The 22,056-nt window shown below is 50.2% G+C and overlaps 2 protein-coding genes across 8 annotated transcripts in view; both read right to left on the minus strand.

Annotated features, from left to right (window-relative positions):
• The window catches only part of PHF19 (PHD finger protein 19), a 35,511-nt gene extending 19,283 nt beyond the window's left edge, over positions 1–16,228 (minus strand). The window contains exons 1-2 of one of the 6 annotated variants that reach the window (XM_074362121.1): positions 15,965–16,228; positions 4,293–4,446 (exon numbers count right to left, since the gene is read on the minus strand). The gene's annotated coding sequence lies outside the window, so the exon portion shown is untranslated. Of the gene's footprint in view, positions 1–127; positions 501–4,292; positions 4,447–15,964 lie in introns of those variants that run through there. The other 5 variants (XR_012506529.1, XR_012506531.1, XR_012506530.1 and 2 more) reach the window with 5 other exon arrangements.
• The window catches only part of TRAF1 (TNF receptor associated factor 1), a 28,544-nt gene continuing 19,882 nt past the window's right edge, over positions 13,395–22,056 (minus strand). Inside the window, exon 9 of one of the 2 annotated variants that reach the window (XM_074362125.1) lies at positions 13,395–13,572. In XM_074362125.1, coding sequence (XP_074218226.1) covers positions 13,567–13,572 — 6 coding nt within the window. In that variant the 3' untranslated portion in view covers positions 13,395–13,566. Of the gene's footprint in view, positions 13,573–16,467; positions 20,554–22,056 lie in introns of those variants that run through there. The other variant, XM_074362124.1, reaches the window with a different exon arrangement.

The raw sequence follows: 22,056 nt of genomic DNA on the forward strand, positions 1-22,056 counted from the left end.
CCCCGGAGGCGTCTGACCCGCCAAAGTTCAGGGAAATTTCCAAAAGAGGGATGGATGATTGCAGGGAGAGTCGAACGTAGCGGGGAGTCCCCCGGCCCCGGCCCGCCGCCTGCGGCGCTGAACTTACCGCGAGGCTGCGTGTCCGCCGGTCCCACTTGGAGTCTGGCCACCAGGCGCATTGGCGGCGGAGGCGGCTGCGCTCGGCCCGCGGCTGCCCGGCCGAGTGTCCGCCCGTGGGGCCGGGGTCGGGGTCTCGGCGGGGGCGGGGCGGGGCGGGGGCGCCGCGGGGAGGAGGGGGGGCGGAGGAGGAGGGAGGGGCCGGGGCGCTCAGGAAGGGGCCCCCCGGGCGCGGGGCGCCATCTTTTTCGCGTTTTCCCGCGAATTATTGACGTCCCGCTTATGTAATTAGCGGGGGCCGCGCCGGCCTCGCCATTGGAGCCCGCGGCCGCGGGGCCCCGCAGCGCCGCCCGCCCGCCCGCCGGCCCGCGCCCGCCCCCGGGCGGCCCCCGCGCCGCGCCCCGGCCCCCGCCCCCGCCCCCGCGGGCGCGCATCCTCCGCCGCCACCGCGCGCCCGGCGCAGACACGCGGAGCCCGCGCCCCGGCACGGCCACCCCGCGGAGGCGCAGGCACGGCGCGGGCACACGCGGAGGCGGCACCCCGCACGCTCGGCACTCAGAGCTTGCACACACTTGTCGAGGAAACACAACCCTGGGCACAAGGCACAGACGTCAGCTGGCGCAGACACACAGCGGGGAGGTGCAGACACACACAGCCTCACTGCGTACACACAGACCCAGGACAACCCAAACACGATTTGCACAACAGAAACACATCACCCTGCACTTGCAGCGTAGACAATCCGCACAGAGACACAGCACACGCAGAATATAGGAACAGATCCATAGCGCACACAGGACAAACACAAGTTCACAATACATGGTATACACGACACAACGCACCATAAAGACAAATACAGAACACACACATAAGGCAGGCAAACACGCATAGAGCCACAACACAGTAACAAAACACACAAGAGAAACAAAATAACAAATTGCACACAAACACAATGCACAGAAACAACACAAAGACACAATTGCAAATACATACCACACACACAAACAGCATTTAAATGAGTGGCACCCGGTGAAAGACAGCATGGAGTCATAGGAATAGCAGATTGAGGCAAGGGGTCTGGCTCCAGTCATATCCAGTTTTTGCCCTTGGGAGGATGGGCAGAGGTGTCCCCATTGAAACTCACTCTTTGGTGGGTGGGGTGGAGAACACGTGCCAACCCCCACCCCTTACCCCCTCAGCCCTCCTCTCACCAGCTCCCATCATAGGGGACAGAACCTCCTGGGAGACATCATGGGTGTGGCCAGGGGACAGCACTCCCCCACCCCCAGCCTTCCCTGGTCCCTATTCACTGTCAAGTTGCCCACCCTCTGCCCCCTGCCTCTGGGCCTTGGGGTGTGATCTCTTGAGCTGGCAGATCCTACCTCTGGGTCTCATAGGCCAACTCCACTGATTACTGGCCATGGGACCCTGAACATATCACTTCAAGTCTTAAAACTCAATTTCCTCATCTAAATATTGTCGTTGGGAAGGTTAGAGTTAATATGCAAAGCCCCCAGCAGCCAGTGGGTGTGCAGTAAGTGATTACTGTACTTTGTCAAGAAATTATATATTCCTTGAGTGCCCCCCTGGGTGGGGCTAGAACTGGGAGCTGTGGGGCCCACAGTCTCATGGGGGAGTCATATGTTGGCACAAGCATTGACAACACACATACATAAATATGATGGACGTTGGTGGGGCAGTGAACCGGACATGGAATTGGAGGAGTCCTGGCTTCAAGTCCAGCTCTGCCTCGGAGCCAGGGCAAGATGCTGGGTGAGCTAGTTCCCCTGGAGGCCACGTTTCCTGTCTGTTCAGAGGAGGTAATGGCACAGCCCCATCTCACAGGGCCATTGCAGAGAAGAGCATGAAATAGCATAGTGCAGGAGCAGGTGCTTTTGAAAATGAAAAAGTGGTAGGCAAAAACGAGGAGTTGTTAAAACACTACAAAACAAGAAATTATAAATGTCACTAGAAAGACAGTTTTACCTGTGGTTGTCTAGAGGCAAACTCTAACTTTGAATTGAGAAAAGGGGATAACTATCACAGAAAAGGTGGCATTTAGAGGGAATGTGGAAATAGGAGGTGGGCGCTCCAGGCAGAGAGAATGGTGTGTGCAGGGGGCCTGGGACAGAACAAGCCATGTCTCCTGGGCTGGAGTTCAGGGTGCGGAGGGAAGCAATGGAGGGTAAGGCTGGGAGAGAAGTTGGAGCTGAGTGTGCAGGGCTGGGCTCAGTTTTCAGCCCACGGGCAAACCAGGGCCACTGAACAAGTTGTAAGTTGTGCATGTTCTAGAGAGAACCGTGGGTAGTCTAAAGCAGAGAAAGACCATGATCTAAGTTTGCTTTGGGATCTGGCAGAGGTGGGTTGAAAGTGTGGACAAACCAGAGATAGACGAACAATCCAATTTAAAAAAAAAAAAAAAAGATTAAGGATATCAACACGCAATTCACGAGAGAGGAAACCTAAGTGGCCAAAAATATGAAGAGATGTTCGGCCTCACTGGTCAAGTGAGAGATGCAAATGAAAAGAGCTGTGAGACACCATTTCACATCCTCCAGACGGGTGAGGAGTAAGAAGTCTATCAGTGTGGGGAAAGGGGAGGGGCACTGAGGATGCAGCCCCGTTGGGACCCTCGCACGTACATGACGGAGATGTACATTGGTACCGCTACTCTGGAGAAGATTATGGCAACATCTAATAAAGCTGAAGATGCTCTTATCTACAATTCAGTGACCTCTCTGCATTCACTCAGTATATAATTGTGAAAAACTAGAAACTGATTAATTGTCTATCAACAAGAGTCCAGATAGAGAAATTGTAATCTATATGTGCAATGGAATAATATACTGGGAGCGAAAATAAACTAAGCCTCAACATAGACACAGTCTAGGAAAAAAATCAAGTGGTAGAATAGTGTGATATAAAAAGTTTGGTTTTTTTTAAATTTAGAAGTAGGGCAACATATGTATTTTCAGGGATACAGTCAGATAGTGAAAGTATTAAAACATGTCTAGGAAATCAAAGGCACCACATTTAGAAGAGTAGTTACCTCTGGGAAGGGAGGGAAGGGATGAGATCAGAAAGTGGTACACAGAAGATTTAATTATATCTATAATGTATTATTTCTTAGGAAAAGGATACCTGAAGCATAGGTCGCAAGGTGTCAAAGTTTGACAAAGCTGGGGAGCTCGTCCATAGCTGTTCTCACTGCTCCTTCCCCTTCTCAAGTCTACAGCTTGTTCTCTGTGCTCTGTATGTTTGAAATATTTGGTAATTTTAAAGATGAGGCAGGGAGGCAGGGAGATTGCAGCAAAGGAAGTTTGATCATAGCTAACCTGTCACGTGTGCAGGGCCGTCATGGCCCAGCATCCTACCGTGTCTGTGACCTGTGACTTGCCATGACTCGGTGAAACAGGCATGGCAAGTGTCAGGCCCATCCCCAGGGGAGAGAACAGAGGCTTGGAGAAGTGGACTGACTTCCCCAAGGTCACTCACAGTAGGGAAGAGCCCCCTTTCTCTCAGCTGTGCCTCAGCGGAGACCAGCAAGGGCCAAAGAATGTCAGGAGAGAGTCTCCCAGCTTGCATGAATCCCTCCTCCCTCTGCCCTCTATTTTTTCTTTCAATTTTGGACACCTCGGAAAATACAGAAAAGCACAAGGAAGAAAATAAAAAGTCACTTGTGATTTTCATTGTCTTTAAAGTCAGCTTTATTGAGGTATATATAATTCATATACAGTAAGTTCACCTGTTTTAGACACGCAGCACTATCTTCAGTCTAGAGGACTTCACTGTTTTGGAAATATCTGTTTGCCTACTAGACCAGTTAGCATATATGAAAGTGCTCTATAAAGAACAAAAGCCTTTTCACAAAGTTGAATAATTACGCTTGTAATAAAAGTTTTGGAAATAATTCAGATAAAGGTGCTCTCATCCTTGAAAGTAGCTGACCAGATGGGCGGGCCTGTGTTTTGTTGCCTGAATTTGGGGGGGGGTAGTTTATAACGGCCTCAGCGTGGAGGTGCTGAGAGCCTTCAAATTATAGTAAAAAGGATGATTGTTAACCCCATTTAAAAACAGAAAAAAAAAAAAAAAAAAAGAACAGTTGACAGGGTCAGACTGTGACCTGTTGAAGTGCCTGTGGCCTTAGTTAGCTGCCAAGCCATAAACACATTTACCTGTGGCTTCTGTGGGGAAACAAGAGAAGTCAAGTGTCTGTCCTCTCTGTGAGCCCCGGAGCACCTTCCCTGGGACGCAGGAGATCCTGTTGGTCCTCCTCCAAGCTCCCTGTGGAACCAGGGATGGGTCTCTTCTCTGAACTGGGCTCCACATCTGTTAAAAATCAAGTAAAGCTTTATTCACACTTGCAACATTCAGCAGCCGTTTAGGGGAATACACTGTGGGCCAGCATCCCTGGGAATAGGGGTGGAAGCAGAGGGAGATGTACTATAAAAATAAAAGTCCCAGCCTTTGGCATCAAGAAGCCCAGATCTGGAGATGGGGCTGGCGGACAGACGCATCAACAGGTCATTGTGATTGTACGTTGAGAGATGCGATCAGGACCAGGAGCGGTCGGCTCTGGGCAAATACTGGTTGGTGATCTCTACCGTGCCTCTGACTACAAAATTATTTGATTCTCTGAACTTAATCTAAGCTTTGTTTCTCCTTCACTGGGTAACCTTGAATAAGTCACTTCTCCAGTCTGGGCTTCAGATTTACTCACTGGCCGAAGCACAACATTTAGAACAAGTAAGTAGTTCTCAGTCTTGCTCCACAGATGATCTTATATGATTTGACCCAACAAGCATCGCGTTTATTATCTGATAGTTATTTTGTCTTCTCTTTTTTCTGAATTAGATCCACGTATTATATTCAATCAGAGCTTTTGATTGGCATGATACAAATAATGTGACTATAAAAGATAGAATTAGATAAATAGATAAGCAAATCAATAGACAAATAGAATTCTAGCCCAAAGCAAGAGCACTGGGTCTTTTGTTAATCTGTGCCATTGTCTAGCAGATACTTCTGGGAAAGAGTCAAGGTGTCTTTCAAATTATCCCCACATTAAAATACAAAGGAGCCATTTTATTAGTGAATTCCAGTATTTAAGAGGCATCTTTTCTGGAATCAAGCAATCCATGCATCTATCAGCTTGGGGTGGCTGAGAGAGAGGAAACAGACAAGAACTGGTCCCCAGTTGGGCATTTCAGGAAGGAGACAAGCTATAAACAGCTCAAGAAATAATCAGAGGAGAGCAAAAAATAATCAGAGTGGATATAATACGATCGTTTGTGTGATTCGGCTAGTAATGGCAGAAATGAGGTTTAAACCCAGTCAAGTCTGGTGTATTCAAAAGCCAGTGGTCCTCCCACTGCCCCACTCTGCCTCCCTTGCTTCGTGATAGGCGGACAATCGCGATCACCATCAGTGTTGCTGGAGAGCACAGCCCATGCCAGGCACTGCCCTGGGTTCCACACGTGAGGAAATGGGAAAACGTGGCAGAGCTGAGCCGTGAACCCAGAAAGTCTGGGTCCAGAGCCTTTGACCGCCATGCCTTCTTCCACCCATATAAATATTGCTGTTTGGCCCTGTAGGTTCTCGTGCAGTTGAGACGCCTGAGATGCTTCATGCAGTGCTATTTCATCTTACAATAACACTTCGTATATGAATAACTCTTTGGAGTTTATACAGGGTATTTTCACATCTCCCATTCCATCCCCACAGCAACTCTACAAGATGTACAAGGCATTTTGTAGATGACGAAACTCAGGTTAAGGATGCTAAGTGAGGTACCCGAGGTCACACAGCTAGAAGGTGCCAGACACAAGACTCAGGGTCAGGTTGTCACAACAACTGGAGAGGATCTTCCAAGTCACATTGCCCAACTCCTCATGTTCACATGGAGAAACGGGTATCTGGAGAGCAGGTGAGACTTGCTCAAGGTCATTCAGGAGAGACTTATTCAAGGTCAAGTGGTAAATCGGCAAATGAGCTGCAATCCCGCCTCCCTACCAAAAGATTTACATCATGCTGCTTTTGTCAGATCTCCAGCAGTCCTCTTGAGTTTTCCTACTGCCAAAATTTATTTTAAAACCCTTCTGGTTTAGTGTTCTGTGATATGTGACATTCTCATGAATTTCTGAGGGAGTCCCTGCCTGGGTGGGAGAATGTCTGGGGACAATTCAGCTTGAAGAGGCTGTAAGTCTATGGCTATTTAAAGAGAAGGAAGTCTCAAGCCTGGTCTCTCTCTGTGGTCTGTTCTGGGCCCGAATCTCTGGGCCTAAACCGGGGCAATAGCTCCAAGAGGTTTAGCTGGGACCACTTTGGGCTGCATCTTACAGCCGCCCCTTCCAAGATTACGGTTCACGATCCCACACACCTCCTGCAGTAGACAGGAAACATCTGGGCCAGAGCCGCATGGAGGGAGCCCAGCTTGTGTGGGAGATGCCCTGGGAAGGAGCCTGTGAGCCGGAAGCCGCAATGGGGTCTGGATCCCACCTGTGAGCCTTTGACAGGCCCAGGGTATGAGTGGTGGCTGGGGTGGGGGGCGTGGGAGAAGCGGTCATAGCACCTCAGCAGACCCCTTATTCCTGACCCTCTGTCCGGATACCCCAGCCCTTCCCTCCTTCAGCAGTCCACACCTGTGGGCTTTACTCCAATCTGTCTCTACACTCATGACCCTTAAAAGGCCAGAAGGACCCAGATGGGAATGGAATCACAGAAGAGCATACTCAGTGGCAGCTTGAAGGGCTGAGGGGTCGAACCCGGGGGTGAGACAAGGAACAGGAGAGTATGCCTGGCTTTTGACGGCAGCAGGCAGCAGCCTGGACAACCGGGTGTATTTGCTGTGATATTTCTCAGGCCTTGACAAGAGAGCCTGTGCCCACATTTTCACAGCATTCAAAAATGGTTTTCCTGGGACGAATCTCCTTGGTCAATGCCCACAGCCAATGGGAGGTGGTTATTTCTTGCTAGTTTTGTAAATACAATGGAGACCTTGTATCTATCTGCCTGAATTCTCGGTTACAAGAAACCAGGATTATCCCTGGCCATCTTAAGCAAGGAGGGACCTACTGGAAGATAGTGAGGGCTCACAGAGCTGATAAGAGCCTCGTGAACAGTCTTGGACAAAGGGCAGAGCCATGGAGCTGCAGGAAGCCCAGCCAAGGGAATGCTGCAGGCACAGTCTGATCCAGGATCCTCTACTGAGAGTCATTTTGACCTCCAAGGGTCCTCTCACCACTCACTCAAGAGTCAGTCCCAGGAATGAGTATCTGATTAGCGGAGGTTATATTTTATATGGGTCTGCCCACTGTCCAGATGGGAGGAAATGCTAGGGAAGAATTTGGCTTCACTAGGCTTACCTAGTGATGGTGGCCATGGGAGATGGGTGCCAGTTTTTCCCCTTCCTCACAATGGGAGAATTCCCTCAGGAGAGAAACCAGGGTTCTAAGGTGAGGGTGGATACTGGACAGGTTGTAAGTGGCAGCTAAACATCTCGGAGCTATTGTCTAACTTAAGTCAGTAACAAGTGGTGTTGCTTAAAAAAGGAGCAAGGTAGTCAGAACATTGGATCTGAACGTGGATGACCCAAGGTCAGCTGCTACCCCTTATTACTATGTGACTCTGGGCAAATTAGTTAACCTCTAGGAGTCTCGATTTCCTCCTCTGAAAAATGGCTATAATAACAGCACACACTGCTCACAATAAATTGCACGTGCAAACACTTTGTAAACCCTCAAGTATTCTGAGCCCGCGAAGCCAGTAGGGGTGGGGCAGTCGTGCCAGAGGCACCTTGTCATGTTGGTGCCCAGCTCAAACCTGGTACCCGGTAAATGCCCAGGAAGTGGTGAGTGAACAAATAAGCAAGTGATCAATGATGACTATCATCGCTCTAACGTAACCATCAGCTTTGTGATAAAAACCAGGCAGATTCCGTTGGACTCCAACGTAGGTTTTGTGAGCTGAGGCCTCACACATGAGCTGGTGTCCTTTTTTTTTTTTTTTCAAACAACCCTTTTGACGTTTTCATTTTAATATGTGAAACCTGGCTACTTGTCTCAGGGAGAGTTTATGGAAAAAAAGCTTCCAGCTGGCTTTGGGGCAGCCCATAAAAATGTACTGAAAACTTTGACCAGTGAGAAAAGAGGAGCTGTTGCATGATAGTGAACAGTGACGCCGTAAACCCTGGCGAGGCCCACGGCCTTTCAATAATTAGCTCTCTGGGCAAGAGGGTGCGTTCTTCATTCCTTCCTGGCTCCTCGTCAGAGGATGGGGCCCAGAATCTGCTGAAGAGAAACCACAGCTTTCAAATAACAAACACGTCTTTAAACACAGGCAGCTTGTGATTCAAACGGTTTTGAAGGGCATGGGGGAGGGAAGGGTTTTAAAGCAAGCTGATTAAAATGCCCACATCTCTCCCTCCCTCAGTTCAAGCCTGACCTCCTCCAGGAAGCCCTCCTTGATGACCCCAGCCCATGATGTGTTTGTTCATCCCTATGACTCCTGGACTTAAAAGTACCTCCAGAAGTTCCTCTGAGTTTCAGGGTCAAGTTCGATCCCCTTAGCTTGGCATGCAAGGCCTTTTGTGATTTGGCCCCTTCCCATGTCTGTGGCCTCTTCTCCTACTCCCTCTCCCTCCCCTTGATCCAGCTGTGCCAGACAACCTTCCGCTCCCTTCCCTCCCCCTCTCCATTCGGGCTTCAGAGCCTTGGACTGTACCCCGGCTTTGGCCGGGATTTTCCTTCTTCTTAACGTGGTTGGATGGTATTTATTCCCCAAACTCGGCCCAGGCCTCTCCTCCGGAGGAAGGGGGTGTGGAGAGTTTGAGCCCCCTCGCTGGCTTAGGTGCCCCGCTTGGATCCCCTGGGGACTCATCACACTTACTCTGACTGTCCACTTACTGGCCTGCCTGCATCCTCTCCTCTCCTCCCTCCTGAGAGCCTCCCTCATCTCGGGATCTCTACAGCTGACACCAGCCTGGCTCAGGGAGCGAGCTCCTTTTTAAGCCCTGTTCCTCACACCTGGCAGATCACTGGGCTAACCTGGGAAGCCTTAAAATGCCAGTGCCTGTGTTCTCCTCAGAGACTCGGACCTAACTGGTCTGGGAGGTGGCCTGGGCCTGGGGTGGGGGAGGACGGGTGGGAAAAGTTCTCCAGGCAGTTCTGACCTACAGCCAGGGGTGAGCACCGCTGTGATTGATAGCATCTGACTCAGGACCACCCCCCCACCCCCCCAAGCTCCCCACCCCCCTGCCAGCAACTCAGAGGAGCTGCCCTCTGGGCACCTGCCAGGGAATATGATCTTGAACTCACAGCCCCACTGGACTTGCCAAAAGTGGTGTTGAAAGGAACACTATCCATTTGTTTATCTGGATGCTGAGCAGCTATACGATCACCCACAGGTCCCACCCAGCCCCCCGGGCCCCTCAGGAGAGACCCTCACCCCCTGCACCACAATAGCTTGTTAGAAAGCCACCTGCCTGAACCCCACCCCACATCCAAGGAGCCCGACCTGGGGCCCAGGAACTGTAAACCAGTTGCTGGTTGCTACCGACCCACACTAACGTGACACAATTCTAAATGCCCTATAACGGGCTGCCAGCTCCCGGTGACGGTGACGGTGACGTGCAAAGCCAGGTAGGGAAGCTGGAAACAAAAAGGGCCTTCAGGGAGCCGTGGAGGGATCATCGGAAAACTACTCAGCTCTGGTCAGTCTGTGTCCTTAGGGAACGTGGGCCTCCTGTAGTCAAATCTCATATGCAGGTTTTTTTTTTTTTTTTTAACAGACTGCCAAAAGCTGGCTTTTTAAGTGAAATCTCCTGTTTAAAGTTGACAACGAATCCAAACAATTTAAGTACACATCTCAGGCCAAACAGAGCTTACCTGAGGACTGCACGTAGCCAGGGGCCTGCCAGTTTGCTCTAAATGTTTCCTATAAACGCTGTGGATTAACTAGGGGTGGGGGGTGCGCTCACCCTGCCCTGTGTTCTCTCTGAGCTGCGTTGGGACTTGGGCCAGCACGGAGTGGGGCACAGGAAACAGCCCCTGAGACATGTGCTGTACGTGCAGTCGGTTCGCTGTTTGGGGACATTGCTCCCTGCTCCTCACGCCAACTCACTAGGAAAAGGCCTCTCTGGTCTCAGGGCTCAGGAGAGTGTTTCGTTCACCTCCCCCAGAGATTCATTGGTATCTTATGGACACCGAACCTCGTAGGATCAGGGTTAGAAAGCTCAGAGGACAATTTGGGGCCTGTCTCCTATAACACATAGGGCCTCAAGATCTGCCCTCTGTCCGCCTGTGTCATGCCTGGGTTCCTCCGGCCTTTATAGCTTCCGTTTTCCATTTGTCACCCATCAATTGACCACACCTTCAACATTTTATTCTCTTGTATATCAAGTCAAGAAGTTCTGTTAAGTGCTTTCTGGAATAAGGCATGCTATACATAAAGAAGCCCATATGAAATAGTAAGTGTTCAACAAGAAAAAAAAAAAAAGAAAGCAAGCTTGTTGAATCAATGACTACTTGAATGATTCATCTATGGTCCCACCCAGGGCCACGCACGGAGCAGGTGTTCAGGAAATGAGGGGCAAGATGACAGAGTGGAAAGCGACCGTTTAGAGATGGCCAGACAGTAGCCCTGTCATTTCCTAGCGACTAGGTCCTTGGCCAAGTTATTTAAACTCTCCCAGCCTCAGTGTCCTCATCTGAAAAACGGGGATAATCTCAGCACCCACTTTATGGGCTCTGTGGGGAGGACTGAATGGGGTTTTGTATGCAAAGTGTCTGGTACATAATAGACACTTAATAAATAGCAGCTGTGATTATTAATAATAAAAAAATCCTTGGATACTGATGTCATTATTTAATAACTTAATTAATAGGCGGGCATCATGGACAAGGGTACTCTTGCTCTGCTCAAGCTGGCTAGACTCTGAAAAAGAAGCCACATGTACCTACCGGTGGAATAAAGTGGAAATGCATTCCGAGAAGCTCCCAGTTTCCTCAGCTCTCTGCTTACCGTGCCCTGGGGACCCCTGGTTTCAGCGGTGATGGCAGGTAGCTTCCTGTCCAAGGCTGCAGCTGCCCATCACTCTCCCCAGCACGCTCAGACCCTGTCCTGCCTCCCCCATCACTCACCTCTCCAGTCCTAGTCCTGTACATCCCTTTTGTGGATGCCTCTGTCAGTTTTCTCCAAGCCTTCCAGCTCCATCTTTAGCTCTGACTGTCCCTTTTCCCGGTGATCACTGAAGGAAGCAAATTTAACATCAACAATCACTCGCCCTCACTGTTTGATGGATGCACTCCTACTTTAGGAAGTCTGTATCCTGCAGTGTCCAGGAGATGCACCCAGAGGACTGAACGTAGAGTCGGTGGTGTGTGGGGCATTCCCCCGAGGGCGGGACAGTCAGGATCGGAATGCTCTAATATCAGTATTAGGAAGGCAGTTCATCATACATCCGTACCATGGAAAGTGGCCGATGGTGAATGCAAGGTCTCCCTAATTAATTCTCACTGAAAATTAATTCAGAGGGGGCACCGTTGTGGAGGGAGAGGTTCCCACAGTGTGGCCCTGGACCAAGGGTATCAGCATCAACTGGGAAATTCTCCAGCCCCACCCCAGCTCTACTCTGTCCGAAAGCGTGAAGGTCGACCCAGCCCTCTGTTTTAACAAGCCCTCAGGCTGATTTGGGTGTGTGGCCAGTTTGCAGACCTCTGGAGTGCAGGGAAGGGCGAAGCCTGGATTCCAGCTCCGAGCCTCCGTGCCTCCTCTGTGAACAGGCTGATGCTTACGGCAGAGGGCATCCTTCAGGGAGATGAGGTTAGTGTGGGTGGCACTCCGCCACCCCTCACCCAGTCATTCATCAAACCCACCACAGGGGGTCGACTTGGAGCTGCCGCTGTTCTGTGAGGGGCCCGGAACCCATCACGGCCCCCAAGACCCCTGACTCTCTCAAGGATGAGAAGTAAGATAAAGTTAAGGGAAACCTGATTAGAAAGGTTGGTGGGGGCCTGAATGCCCACCTTAGGATTTGTATTTTAAATGTTTCTACTACTTTTCTATAACAACGCACCAGGGCCCCAGGGGAACACTTGGCCCCTTCTCTCAGGCCACTTTCCAAGACCCTGGTGGGGCTGTGAGGGAGAAGCTACTGAGCGCCAGCGGGCCGCCTACCCCACGACACCCTCCCGCCTCCACCACCCCTTTCCCTAGCTGGCCTTGGCTGTGCTTGGTTGGAAGGCAGCTGTGGGAGGCCCTCTTATCAGGCACTGAGGCCCTGGCTGCCTGCAGAGAGCCTGGCACGGTCCAGGAAAAGGCGCCTGGGAGAGCAGAACTGCGTGTTTGGAATGCAAGAGCTGCTCAATGCATTCCACGTGGCTGCGGGTGCTGGGGGGCCTGGCCGACTCGGGGGAACCCAGGGCCAGGGGACAGACTTTGGCCGTCAGCTGCTCCCTGCGGGAAGGCACATTTATTTGTGCTCATTTACTGTCTGTCTCCCCCACCGCCCTGGACTAGGATGTTGACCACAGATTACCGAGACTAGCCTAGCGCCAGGAACAGAGATGTCAGGAGGGTTTGATGAGTGAACACCTCATAAACAACTTATTGGTAGAAGGTTTTAAGGATTCTTTCTCTTAAACAAACCCAGCACACAATCCCCCAGACCACTCAGCTTCAGCTAACATTCCTGGGAATCCCCTGTATGTCAGGACCTCACTTACATGCGTCATCCCAGCTGACCCTCGTCACCCCACTGGTCAGGGACTGTCACCCAGCTTTGCCCATGAGGGCAGCTGGGCTCAGAGCCAGTGATGTGACTTGCCCAAGGTCACACAGTCAGCAAGGAGCTGATCAAAATCTGAAAGAAGGTTAAAGTTTTCCAGATCCAAGTCTTACTGTCCAAGCTCCAGAGGGAGGGAAGCCCCGCTAAAGCTCTGATCTGCCCTGACCTCCTCAGCTTTTTCCTCATTCGGGTCCCAGAGTTCCTAAAACTCATAAAGTAAGGAACTAACCGCTTAAGAAAACAAGGCATTAGAAACTCTGTGAGTTTCACATTGTGTTTATGTCACAGCTATAGTGGCACGATGGTTTGATTAACAGGCTCTTTGGATAAAACCCTAGAAGCCCTCCCATTAAAATTAGGAACCCAATGAAGAATAAAACCCAATACTCTTATTCAACATTGATCTGAAAGTTGTAGCCATTGCAGTAAGATGTGAAGCAAGGAGGCAGTGGGAGAAAGACACTACCACTTCTTGGAGACTCTGAAATTGGACTTCATATTAAATATCTTATTTTATTGAATACTTGTAGCACCTCAACAAGGCAGATAGTTATTTTATATATTGGCACTATTTCCATTTTTTATTTGTAAGGGAATTGAAGTTCACAGATGATAAATAACTTGTTAATGTTTATCCATTAAATGATCCTTGTGGCTCCAGAGTGTTATTGCTGTTGAAAAGGGGACAAAATTGTGCTGATTTAAAGAGGATCTGTTTGAAAAAAAAAATCTAAATATTTGCAAATCATGCGACTGACAAGGGCTTAATTTCCAGAATATATAAACAGCTCATACAACTTAATAACAAAAAACCAAACAACTACATCAAAAAATGGGCAGAAGACCTAAACAAACATTTCTCCAATGAAGACATACAAATAAATGGCCAACAGGCATCTGAAAAAATGCTCAATACCACTGATTATCAGAAAAATACAAATCAAAACTACAATGAGGTATCACCTCACACCAGTCAGAATGGCCATCTTTAAAAAGTTCACAAACGATAAATGCTGGAGAGGGTGTGGAGAAAAGGGAACCCTCCTACACTGTTAGCGGGAATGTAGTTTGGTGCAGCCATTATGGAAAACAGTTTGGAGAGTCCTCAAAAAACTGAAAATAGACTTACCATATGATCCAGCAATCCCACTCCTGGGCACACATTGGGAAGGAACTCTAATTCAAAAAGACACCTGCACCCCAGTGTTCATAGCAGCACTATTTACAATAGCCAAGACATGGAAGCAACCTAGATGTCCATCGGCAGATGACTGGATAAAGAAATGGTGGTATATTTACACGATGGAATACTACTCAGCCACAAGAAAGAATAAAATAATGCCATTTACAGCAACATGGATGGACCTGGAGATTGTCTCATTCTAATGAAGTAAGCCAGAAAGAGAGAGAAAAAAAATACCATATGATACCACTTTTATGTGGAATCTAAAAAACAAAAAGACAAATGAAAAAAGTTTAAATGGGTACATCATTTCTGGAAAACAATTTTCAGTATGTATCAAGAGTTTTAAAAGTTTTCATGTCTTCAGTCCAGGCACAGGACCTCTAAGCGTATCTCCTCCGGCTGTGATCAGAGGCACCACCAAAGGCTTGTCAAGATTATCGCGGTGGAAAAAGCTAAATTATCTGACAGTTTGTGGACAGCCAAATCACCTGTCTCCTCCACACAATGGAATACAACACTGCCATGACAATAATCTTTCATACATTTCTAATGGTATAGAAAAAAGTTCATAATCATATGAAATGGAAAATGAACGATAAAGAATGATATACACAAATTATCCCGATTTTGGAGATTTTATGTGTGTGTATCTGATATGTATGTCTATGTATCTGTATCTGACAGGAAATTTACCACCATGTTACTAGTAGTTATCTCTGAGTCATGAGATGCTTTTCTGTATTCCCCCCTCCCTTTGAATGGGCAGCTATCCCTTTTATATGATTATTTTAGTGGCTTTATTGAAGTATAATTTACTCATCATAAAATGCACCCTACCTTTATATTATTTTAAATAATTATGTATTTTGTCCATTAAAAATTTTTATATTTAGAAAATAGAACATTACTTTAAATTAAAAACAAATCTTCTAGACCATAGACTGTCTCAGGATTCCGCCGAAGAAAGAGAAAAATACGTACATAAATGCCATTAAATTGTGTACTTTTAATGGTTGAATTGCATGGTGAGTTACAGCTTAATTGTATCTTACTAAAGCTGTTACCTAAAGCTACCTAGCTCTGCCCCCACTAGCTGTGTGACCTTGAAGGGTGACCTCATCTCCCTGAGCCTCAGTTTCTTCATCTGTTAAGTGGTGATAACAGCTCATGAGTTGTTGGGTGTTTTGATGAGAGGACACAGTAAGCTCCTGGCAAATAACAACAGCCAGTATTTTTGGAGGACCCCCAGCACCTGGCCCTGTGCTCGGCACTCCTGTTCATGCCCTCATTTAGTGCTCTAAGCCCTCTTATGCCGATTGCGCAGTGGACGAGACGGAGGCCAAGGGGAGACCAAGACACAGCGCTCCAGGAGACAGGCAGGCACCTGAGTTCTAAGCACAAGGCAGTCCTGGTTTTCATGTTGTGTTGCTTTTCCACGTGCGCGCATCCTTTCAGAATTCAGACCGACTGCATTGGGAAATGTCCCTTGCACACCCTGAAGCGAAGCTTCATCCACCTACCCACCTCCTTCCAATTCCACTCTCTCCTCTTCTCTTGCTTAGAATACTTTCTGAGGCGGGGAGGGTGTAGCTCAGTGGTAGAGCGCATGCTTAGCATGTACGAGGTCCTGGGTTCAATCCCCAGTACCTCCATTATAAATAAAAACTATTTACCCTCCCCTACAAAAAAAGAATACTTTCCAAGGCAGAATAATGCTCCAGAGAAAGGCCATCGGAGACCTGGCTGTTGCCCAGAGCCCCTGGGCAGGTCAGGCCTTGGGGAGGAAGCTCAGACTCTGCTCTGCCTGCTCCTAGCTTGGAGAGACCTCTGAGCCTCAGCCTTGGCACAGAGAACATGCAGATTCTGATAGTACTTACTTGCAAGGATGCCTCGAGGATGGCTTACACGCCCTGAGAGGCCCCCGGTGCCAGGGAGTGGGTTTCTCCTGAGACCCCCGTTGGCAGGGAGAGGGCAGGCCTGGGGCTGGCCCACACCCAGGTCTTAGAGCCAGCTATGCGGAGGCAGTGAGTACAGCTGCTAAAAATAAAAGTCACGTCTCGCAGGGACGTTGGCTGGCCCAGAGGCAAGGCTCAGCCCAGGCAGATGGGAGTTGGGGGGAGGGGCCAGACGCTCACCCATCACCAAGGCTCCCCACCTGCAGAGTGTATTTGTGTGGGGGGTGGGGGTGGGGGTGGGCGGGTGGGCTGATTCCCTTCTCCAGCGCAAGGCCCCATCCCCAGAGGCAACAGAGGGGTGGGGCTGGCACCTTCTCCAAGGCAATGAGGAGTCCTCCAGGGCTGTCCGGTGGACATGTGATGAGAGCTGCATGTGTAACTGTCAATTTTTTTTAATACAGACGTTAAAAAAAGAAACAGGTAAATTAATTTTCCTACATTTTATTTCATCTGATATGTTGATCACTTCAACATGACATTGATATAAAAATATCAAGGAAATAAACTCTTTGTTGTACTAAGTCTTTGAAATATGGTGCTTGTTTAATTTATTTTTATTTTTATTTTTTTTATGGTGCTTGTTTTAGACTTACACCTCATCTCAATTTGGAGTGTGGCCACCTGATGAGGGCAGTATTCATTTCTGACCACTGATGTAACGCATCAGCACTGAGTGCCTTAAAACAGCACAAATTTGTTATCTTACAGTTCTGGAGGTTAGGAAGTCTGAGATGAGTCTCATGGGGCTAAAATCAAGGTGCTGGCAGGGCTGTGTGCCTTCTGGAGATTCTAGGGGAGAATTCATTCCTCTTCCTCTCCATCTTCCAGAGGCTGCCCGCAGTCCAGCCATCTATCGTCCATCCCTTCCTCCATCCTCAGAGTGCATGTCCCAACATCTGCTTCTGTTGTCGCACCTTCCCCCGTTCAGCTTTTGTCGTCACTTTGCCTCCTCTGACTCTGACCCTCTTGGCTGCCTCTTAGGGGGACCCTTGTGATGACACTGGGCCCTCCTCAGTAATTGAGGATAACCTCTCCAGCTCCATAAACTCCGAATTTTCTAAAGAGGAAAATGACTTGAGATGGGTAGGGGTTGAGGAAAGGACCCGAAAAAGGAAGAAATGTCACCAGCCCAGATGATTATACTACCCAGTTTTCCCACCACGATTCTGTGTCTCTTACAATCAGAAATGAGCAATTAAAGGCATAAATAGTAGTTGTCTTTACTGCTCAGGGTGGTCCAACCATCACCTGAGGACACCAACAAGGTGGCCTGTGTGTCATCGGGTGAGAGCAAACATTCCCCTCCGGGCACTGTCGGGGTGACATCCGTCGTTCCCACGGGGCTGGCCCTCTGGCTGGGAGCAGAGGGACCTACTGTCTCCCAAGGCCTCCCATGAAGATGGGACCTTATCTTGGCTGAAGACACAAAAGGAACAAGAGACCTGGCTTCTAATTCCAGCTGCCTCCCTTGTTCCCTCCTGACCTTAGGCAGGGCACCTGGCCTCTCTGGCCTCATGGGGTTGGGTAGGGAGTTGAGGATCCAGTGAAACAGTGGCTTTGCCTGCATCTTGCCTTCCCCTCCCCTTGAATCACATGTTAAGAGGTGAGACGTCAGGTGTTCGGTGCACTTAACAAAGGGCTTCGTTGTAAGATAAATTAGTAAATGTTTCAAATCATTATCTCATCCTGCTGTTAATAGCCCAAAGGGTCACAGGCAGGTAATCTGGGAATCCCCCGCCCAGGGCTGCCACTGTCAGGCAGTTGAAACTGCCTTTGATGTCTTCTGTGCTCCAGCCCATCCTACCTTTCTGCCTTCTCCTCCGCCTCACAGCCCCTACCTGAATCTAAGACTGCTTCCCTATCTCTGGGTCTTTACTCTCCCCTGCACCCCAATCCTCTGCATCTCAAAATATTTGAAGGCTGAGTTTACATGTCACCTCTTCCAGGAAGCCCTCTTTGCTTCACTCAATGAATCTGGGTTCCTGTACTTTCGCTGAGCTTCTCTTCTGTATCAGTTTCAATGATCTACTTATGTATCTGTTTCATCCACTGAACTAAGAGTTTCTTGGGGTGGGGCACACGTCTTACCTTTCCCTACCCACTAGGGTCCAGCTCAGTAGGTCTCAATAAAGTTTTGCTGAAAGAACGGCTGCGGCTCATACTGTTGGAAGAGTGTGTGTCTCTTCCCATCAGATACGAGCAATGAAAGGGACAGAGTGATAGTTGTCCCTAGTAGTGCTTGTCCCACAAGCCCCTTCTGAGCTCAGCGAGGAGGGACGATGTCTTTTGCCAGGACACCAGCTTTGGGACAGATGTTCCCATAACTTGCTAGGCCAGACCTCCCCTTGTTATCTATACACATCAAGGAAGCAGATCAGCCTCCATGACAGGCTGTCAGCAGCCCTGACACATTTGAGGCCGATCACGCCCGGAGAGATGTGATTACAGTACAAAGCACTGGAGCTGCAGTCTTGTATCTGGGCCTCATGAAAACCCCGTGAGCCGGGCAGGGCCCGGGAGGATGTTTCCCTGGGTTTTTCAGAAGAGGCTGAGGCATGCCAGGGTACCAGGTCTGGACTAAGGGTGGCTTGGGTTTTCTGATTGATCTATTGAGCCCACTGGGCCTTGCCGTTCCCTCACCTCTCACGTGAGGGTCATCCTCACACACACTGGGCTCAAGAGGGCTGCTGGCCCATTTCACAGATGAGAACCCTGAGGGTGTGAGGAGTGAAGCGACGGCAACCTCAGTTTAGTAAAGGGAGAGCAAGCGGCAGGAAGGCTGGTGAGGAGGGGAGCGGAGGCTTGCCCTGGGGCTCTGAGCGGCGACGTGCAGTCTCAGGGGCTCTGGGAAGTCAGGTGAGGGTCCTTGCAGGAATCGGTTGTGGCGGGAAGGGCCTCCAGAGTGAGAAGACAAGCGTGGGCCACAGCCAGGCCAGGCAGATGGGCAGCGGTGCCCCCACCTTTCCCTCTGCAGCCTCTCTCGGGCAGCATCTCCTGTGAGGTCACAGAACCCAGAGAGGGAGGCGGCCAGGGCACCCCCCACCAATACAGACAGAAGACTGCGGCTGAGAGGGATGCTCCCCCCAGCACGCCAGCCTTGGATGCTGCCGGCAAAACTGGCAGCACCACCCAGAGCTCACAAATTACCACCAACTCCCACCACCAGACCCTTCATGAAAACTGCAAAAGAGAGTGAATAAATTCTTTCCTTGGTTTTATACATTTCTAAGAGGACAACCTCTGCTGATGGCTCAGAGACCCTGGAACCGTCGCTTGGTTAATCAGGTGACATGGGATTCTGGAAACAGCCAAGGGTGGGGCCACCAGGTGGGGAGCGTGGAGTTTGTGCCCCTCCTTCTCCACACTCCTGGCTGCTCCTGGGAGCTCAGTGCCCCGGTTTCACCTGGAGGAGGTGGAGGCGAGTTCGGCTAGGGGAAGCGAAGTACGCGGGGCCTGTGTGTGGCCGTGCACTGTGGGGAAACAGAGCAGCCAGGCCTGGGGTAGCAGGTGCTGTGCCGGCCAGCTCAGCCCACCTGGTGGTACTGATGGTGAGTCGGGACCCCGGAGGTCATGAGGCTCCTGAATGTTTCCAGTACTGCTGCACCCCTGGGCCGCATCTGGCCCAGGAGGCCTGGAGGTAGAGATTTTCTAGGCTGGAAGGGACCTTGAAGGTCTTCAAATCCACCCCTCAATGTGATGCCCACTCCCCCCACCCCGCCCAGGGTAGCACTCTGGCTTTGCTTGATCACCTCCAGTGGTGGGGAACTCAGTCCAGGGCAAGACAGAGGAATTCACATTGGCACCCTGTCCCTTCCACCCCCTGGTCCCGGTTCTGACCTCAAGCAGGAAGACAGCAAGCATGTTCTCCAGGGTGGCCCGCAGAGGCCTTCTCATCCCAAGAGCTTCTTTGCTGAGGCCTTACACCTCCAGTTCACCATCCATGCCCACGCTGGTCCCCACGCCCTCCGCATCTTGGCCAGATGCCACCTCAACATTCAGGACCAGCATTGGGTGGGAGCTCCAGTGTTGCATGGTCAATGCAGGAGGGACAATCCTGCACCGCCTCCTTCTGGACCCTCTGCCTCTGTGGGCCCAGCTCAAGGCCCTGCCACCCAAAGCAGATGGCCAGCCACAGTCAGTCTGTCCGCCCCGCTCAGATCATGCCACCCCAGCCCATCATTGTGCCCTGGGATCTTGGGTGCCAAGGGCAGGACCTCAGTATTCTTGCCAGACCCCCGTCTGAGCTGGTGCTTCTTGGGGACCCAGATGCAGCTGGCCCAGCCCTGCCCGCCCTAAGCATTTGTCTCCACGATGCACTTGAGGAACATGGTGTCGTCCTTCACGTAGGCGTGCTTGGGCGACTGCAGCTTGTTAAGGGGGAAGAAGAGCGGGCAGCCACTCGCCACGTTGGTTTCGCTCTGGGGCCGCTGGAAGGAGGCTGAGCTCAGGTCGGGCCGGAAGGCATCGATGGCGTGCTCACGGTTGTTCTGGTCCAGCAGCATGAAGGTGACCTGGGGGCGAAGGCCGGTGGGACGTCAGGGCCCAGGTCTGTGTCTGCCACCCATGCAGCCCCTCTGGCCCTGAGCTCACTCTGATCAGGAGTCAAAGAAACATGGAAGGACCGCACGGGACATATAGTGAGTCTGGAAATGGAAGCGCCAGGTATTGTGAGCAGGCTTCGGGTGGTCCCATGATTCTGGATCAGGTGTTCTATCCAACAGGAAGTGGGGGATTCGGATGCCACTGTCAATGTGGTCGGCTGTTGGGGGGCGGGAGGTGGGACTAAGCACGGACTAGGAGGCTGGGCTCCATAACCCACACTGCCCCTCCCGCTCTGAGATGTCTGACCACAGCTGGGACCCCCGGGGCGAGGCAGAGGCCTTCTACGAAGGAGAGGGCAGTCAACACTCTGAGACACAAATCAAGCGTCAGGTCTGCACGGGGGCTCTGTGTGCCTTCGAGAAGCCGATGATCTCAAAGTGACACATACCCTCCTCCCTGGCACTGAAACGCCCACTGGGACGTGAAGTGGCTTCCCATGGCCCACTGCAGTGGTTCTCAAACTTGGCTGCACTTGAGAATTCCCTGGGCAGGTTCAAAAAATCCTAATGCTCAGGCCTCACCATGTACGGTAGTGAAACCCAGTCGCTGGTATTTTGGTATTTTTAAACCCTCATGTATGGGAACCACTGACTATTGACGCATAACCAGACCACATTGGCACTCCTGCCCCGGCCCCACCTGCTTTCCCAGCTGAGGTCTGGACCCCTGACCCACCCGTCCCCTCCCCGACCCCTTTGCTGCTGCTGTTCGCCTTCAGGGAATGCCTAGCCACCCACCCTACCCTTCAAAACATTTTTAATAGACTTTTTTTTTTAGGTGTACAGCATGGAAAATATAGAGATTTCCCACATATCCCCTGCTCCTACTCTGCCCCGCCACCGTCAACGTCCCGCACTAGAGCAGTGCATTTGCTACAATCCATGAACCTACATTGACACAACATTATCACCCAAAGTCCACAGTTTACATTAAGGCTCATTGCTGGTGTATGTTCTATGGGTTGGGACAAATGTGTAAGGACATGAATCCACCATTATAATATTATTCAGAGTATTTACACTGCCCTCAAAATCCTCTGCACTCCACGTACTCATTCTTCCTCCCTTCCATCAACCCCTCGCAACCCCTGATCTTTTGATTGTTTCCTCAGTTCTGCCTTTTCCAAAATGTCATATCATTGGAATCACACAGTATGTCGCTTTTTCAGATTGGCTTCTTTCACTCAGTCTTATGTGTTTCAAGTTCCTCCATGTCTTTTCATGCTTGGTGGCTTATTTCTTTTTAATGCAGAATAATATCCTGTTGTTTAGATGTACCACGGTTTATTTACCCATTCACTTACCGGAGAGCATCTTGACTGCTTCCAAGTGTTAACAATTAAGAATAAAGTTGCTATAAATATCTGTGTGCAGGGTTTAATGGGGACCTAAGTTTTCAACTCATCGGGGAGA

The sequence above is a fragment of the Camelus bactrianus genome, chromosome 4 (genome assembly GCF_048773025.1).
Source record: "Camelus bactrianus isolate YW-2024 breed Bactrian camel chromosome 4, ASM4877302v1, whole genome shotgun sequence".
Classification (NCBI taxonomy): Eukaryota; Metazoa; Chordata; class Mammalia; order Artiodactyla; family Camelidae; genus Camelus; species Camelus bactrianus.